At 45.8% G+C, this 4,397-nt stretch overlaps 1 protein-coding gene across 1 annotated transcript in view; it reads right to left on the reverse strand.

Annotated features, from left to right (window-relative positions):
- Nucleotides 1-501: 501 nt before the first annotated feature.
- Nucleotides 502-4,397, reverse strand: part of zfand5a (zinc finger, AN1-type domain 5a) — a gene marked incomplete in the record, with an annotated part of 6,196 nt that continues 2,300 nt past the window's right edge. Inside the window, 5 exon segments of the mRNA XM_035658361.1 lie at nucleotides 502-1,105; nucleotides 1,442-1,570; nucleotides 2,113-2,198; nucleotides 2,319-2,421; nucleotides 3,045-3,206. Of these exon segments, the coding sequence (XP_035514254.1) occupies nucleotides 957-1,105; nucleotides 1,442-1,570; nucleotides 2,113-2,198; nucleotides 2,319-2,421; nucleotides 3,045-3,206 (629 nt within the window).

The following is a 4,397-nucleotide window of genomic DNA, read 5'->3' on the forward strand; positions in this document are numbered from 1 at the left end:
GTGGGGTGGGGTGGGGTGGGGGGGATCCTTTACCCATTATGTCCATTGAAAATGTTTAGATTCAGTGAAACGTGGAGTTATTCGTTTGTCCCTGTCTAGCGTGATACCTCCAGCCATAATGGAACAGCCTTATCACAATCAAACCGATCAAAGTCAACACAGACATGCTGATCAGAGGGTCACTGAGGCTGACTATCAAGATGATCCATTGTTCTGCTGGGGTCAAAGCTGATGAAAACAAAAAAGTAAAAGGGAAGACAACAAAGCTTAACACAGCAGCTGTGAGGTAGGTAAAGCTAGGAAAGACAGAGACAAGGTAACAAAGCCCCTTGTGCATGGTGGGGGACAGTTGTACGGTTCTCCAAACGCTGACTGACTCCAGTACCAATGGAGCACAGAACAAGAAGTTCAAAAAGGTTAAGGGACACAACTCTGTTACACTGTGTAGTCTGAATGTTTTAAAAGACCCGCCAGTGTCTGACACTGGACAGGGCCTGAGTAAAATGGTTGTCTACGGTTTGGCACAAAATGGCGCCTGGTTTTGGGGGTGAGAGGAGCACAGCGTATCCTGGACAGTTAGCCTGGGCTGCTTTTAATAAGACAATACATATTCTTAGAAAAAAAAAAAAGAAGGACTGAACAGCGGCAAAGTCACACCACAGAAAATAGGATAAAACAAACTAATGAATTAATCAAAAAAAAGGAGAAAAGTGATCATTCATGCATCTCCCTCAGACAGGATCTTTTTTTATCTTCTTTTTTTTCCCTCCATCATTTTTCTTGAGGTTGTTATTTTGTAAATCAAGTCCTTTTAATCCTCACTTAGCCACTCATGCCAGTGCTCATTTCAAAAGGTTCACACTCATACTCCAGTCTTTGTCAAAGTTGTTGTCATCGTTGCCGCCGCCGCCGCCGCTGCTATTGTTGTTGTTGTTGTTGTTGTTATTTTGTCACATCTATATTCTCTGGATCTTGTCGGCCACCACCACGGGGTTCTCCTTACGGATCTTGGCGGCAGCCTCGGCTTTGTAATCATAGGGACAGTTGTGCTTGTCGGAATATCGGTGGATGCCACAGAACAGGTTGCCACAGCGACAGTCAAACCCTGAAAGCATAAAAGGGTCAGAGGTCAGAGCTAGAACACGAGAGGGGGAAAGAAAGAACCCTTTGTCTTTCCACAGAGGACCAGTAAAACAACTTGTGTCGCCCCCTTTGTGCTCTGTGCTCCAATAACTGTTGAGCAAACCTCGGTCAACTGTTCTCAGATATGTGCCATGTTGAAAAGACAACCAAATTCTGAAGATGGTTAAAAAGATAAAAGCGACAACTGTTATTGGAGCACAGAGCAAAAAGGGGGCGGGACTTAGGAAGGGTCACAACCTGAATCACTGACAGGAATAATTTGCTTCAGATGCCCCTTCGTGTACCCCGCCCTGCTCACCTGTAAGGCCCACCCTTTTGCGGCACATGAAGCACCTATTCTTCTTGGGTTTGGGGGTGTCACCCTTGCTATCTTCACTGCTGGAAGAAGCTACAGGAGTAGGGCTAGAAGCAGCAGGCTGGTTTACAACTGGAAAGAAAACAGAAACACATTAGTCATGCTAGGTTTAATTAGCCATTATCTGATTTACAAGATCATTTGGATTAATGAGTTCGGTTCATAGTTCTAGAAGACACGCAAACAACTCTTGCAACTGAAATTGTGTACTTTTGTCCCAAATAATAGTAATTAGTATGTTCCTTATCTCTAAATTGCTCCTGTTGTTTTTGGCAGAAAATAGCGCTCTACTCTGAGAAAGCCTCTGGCAGGCAGCACCGAATCTGAGAATGCCCTCCGGTGTAGAGGTATTTTTAAACAGGTTTATTTTTAGACCTCCTCTCTCTCTCTCTCTCTCTCTCTCTCTCTTTTTCTTGGAGGCTGTAAGTAAAACCAACAGTTGGGTTTAGGGTACGCCGCGAAGCATCAAAAATAAACTGTGGCTACGGTGGGTCCTACAAGGCGATGTTTGCCTTAAAAGAAAGTGTATGTGCGCGGTCACCTGCATGTCCCAAATGCTCGTGCTTACGTCTGTTACTACACGTGTGTTTATGTGGCGTCTGTGGGTTTTTTACCAGGCTCTAGGGGTTCTGGTTTGTCCTCTCTCGAGATGCTCATCTCTGTCATTTGCTGAGTCACAGGAAGAGATCCTTGAATATTTCTGAAGGTTAAATAAAAATAAAAAAAGGGAGCAGTCAGCCAGCAAGTTCACACATTCTCCAATTTTAAAAAGAAAGCCCACCAACTATCTCGTCAACTGTCAAACACGACCAATACTGACCTAGACATGTCTGGCGAGGAGGCAGGGGAGGCATCAACCTTAGCTAGACTTGCTTCTAGTCTCTGGATGGCCGAGGCCTCTGAGGTAGGACTAGCAGCTGAGCCTGGATGAGAACAGAGTGAATTTAATTAGACAAAACTCAAACAGAAACAAAAACAATCATAGGTGAATTCAGTGAAAAACACTCTTGTGCATTACCAACTAATTATTCATTTAAAAGCTCTTCAGACTTGATAGAAGTTATGAGGCCAGGTTTCCTTCACAAAGCTGTATTTATCTTTCTTTGCTTTTTTCTAATGTGTTTGGTCTTGTTTGAAACAGCTTCAAAAAAAAAAAAAAAAAGGCCACCGGTGTCACATTGTGGGAGAAACTTCAGTGTTTGACCTTAGAAATGTCTGAAGGAGTAAAAACACCCACATAACCTTGAACACTATAATGAAGAAAACAGCTGCCTTTCATTACAGAGTGGAAAAACAGAGACGAGGGGGGGGCAGGGAGGGAAAGAAAGAGAGCTGGGAAAACACACCTGGCCTACAACTGGTGTCTAAACTTCCTGTAGCCCCTCCTTATCTCTAGCTGTAAATGTATAGGGTGAGGTACGTCCATATGTTTACATTATGAACGTCTGAAATCAATGTGGACTGCAGTGTTGGTTCCACTCTTTCTGAAAAGACAGAATCTGTTGTTAAAGTCTTTTTGTGTGTGTGTGTGTGAGAACCGACTTACCCATAGGGCTGTGGGGGCTCATGCGGTCGCTGCTCTGCTGCCGTGTCAGGTGTTCCTTGTAGCATACGGAGCACATACCGTTGGTTCTCGGGTTGCCGTAGAAGCCGCAGCCGGTGGCACAAAGCATGGGCACCGGGCTCTGGTTCGTCTCTTGGGCCATTGCTAACAGAACGAGAGAGAGAGAGAGAGAGAGGTTTGGTTATTAGACAGCACCAGAGGAAGAGAAAGACACCAGTTAGTGTGAAATACAGCAGTGTTTTCCCACCGGAGGACACATTTCCCTGTAAAAAAAGACGCCGCTGTCCACATGAAGTGATCGGGGCGGACAGATAACAGGAGCGATATTATGAAAATGTTTTGAGAATAACATGCCCCGTCTGTTCAGACTCGACCTTTAGCCTGAATACAGTAATGACCGTTTCTCCACAGGAAGTCCGGAGAACAAACAACAACTCACTGTTCTGTTCAGCACCTTGGCAGAAGCTGGACTCTGTTCTGTCCCCACAGCTTTATTCACTGTTGTTATCCCCCTTTTCCTCCCTCTATCTCCCCCCCCTCACAAACCCCCTCTTTTCACAGCTTCTGAGGAACAGTTGGTTTCGTTCTCCAGAACATTTGACCCACGATCTCATTTTCACATCAGCTTCAGAGAGAAAACACTTGACAAACGGTGCCCCGAGGCAACTAGCGCACCACTATTGTGTGTCATGATTATCATATGACTAAAAGAAATGACTCTTCAGGACGACTAACGCTACCTCCTCGGCCCATTTACTTCCTCCTGACAGAGAAAAGACGAAGCTCTGACTCACCAGCTCGTATCTCGGCCGCAAAAAGGAACAAAAAAAAAAAAACACAGACGGTAAAATAATATCCTGTTCTCACTAAAAGGACGAGATAACGAAAGACAAAGTAGGCCCCCTTCCTCCTTGCCTCACGAGGCGTTTCAAAACGTCCCGAGTCACTTTGCTCCACGCACACGCCCATCAACAAAGCATGTATGTGCGTAACTTGGCCGAACGTGCAGCCCTATGACGTCGCCGCCCACGCTCTGCTGCAATGCAATACAACAAGACGATGAATGAACAAACAAGACCTGCAGGAAGTCTTCGGTTAGTTGTGTAAGAAGCATCCTGACCTGCTCGTTCAGGGATCAGCACGTCTCCCCTAACACGGCAGCAGCACCGCGTCCCTCCTGTAAACAGCCTCTGGGCCTTTTGTGCTGTAACACGGCAGCTGCTCGGCGTGAAGCTCCTACATATTCTGGTCACCACACAAACAGTTGTTTCAGGTCGTCCCGTCGGTTCACTCGAGGTGGCCGAACAAGTGCTAAACAGGCCTCTTCTCTGTCTG

This window comes from Morone saxatilis, unplaced genomic scaffold (assembly GCF_004916995.1).
Source record: "Morone saxatilis isolate NCDOM2014 unplaced genomic scaffold, NCSU_SB_2.0 Contig16, whole genome shotgun sequence".
NCBI lineage: Eukaryota > Metazoa > Chordata > Actinopteri > Moronidae > Morone > Morone saxatilis.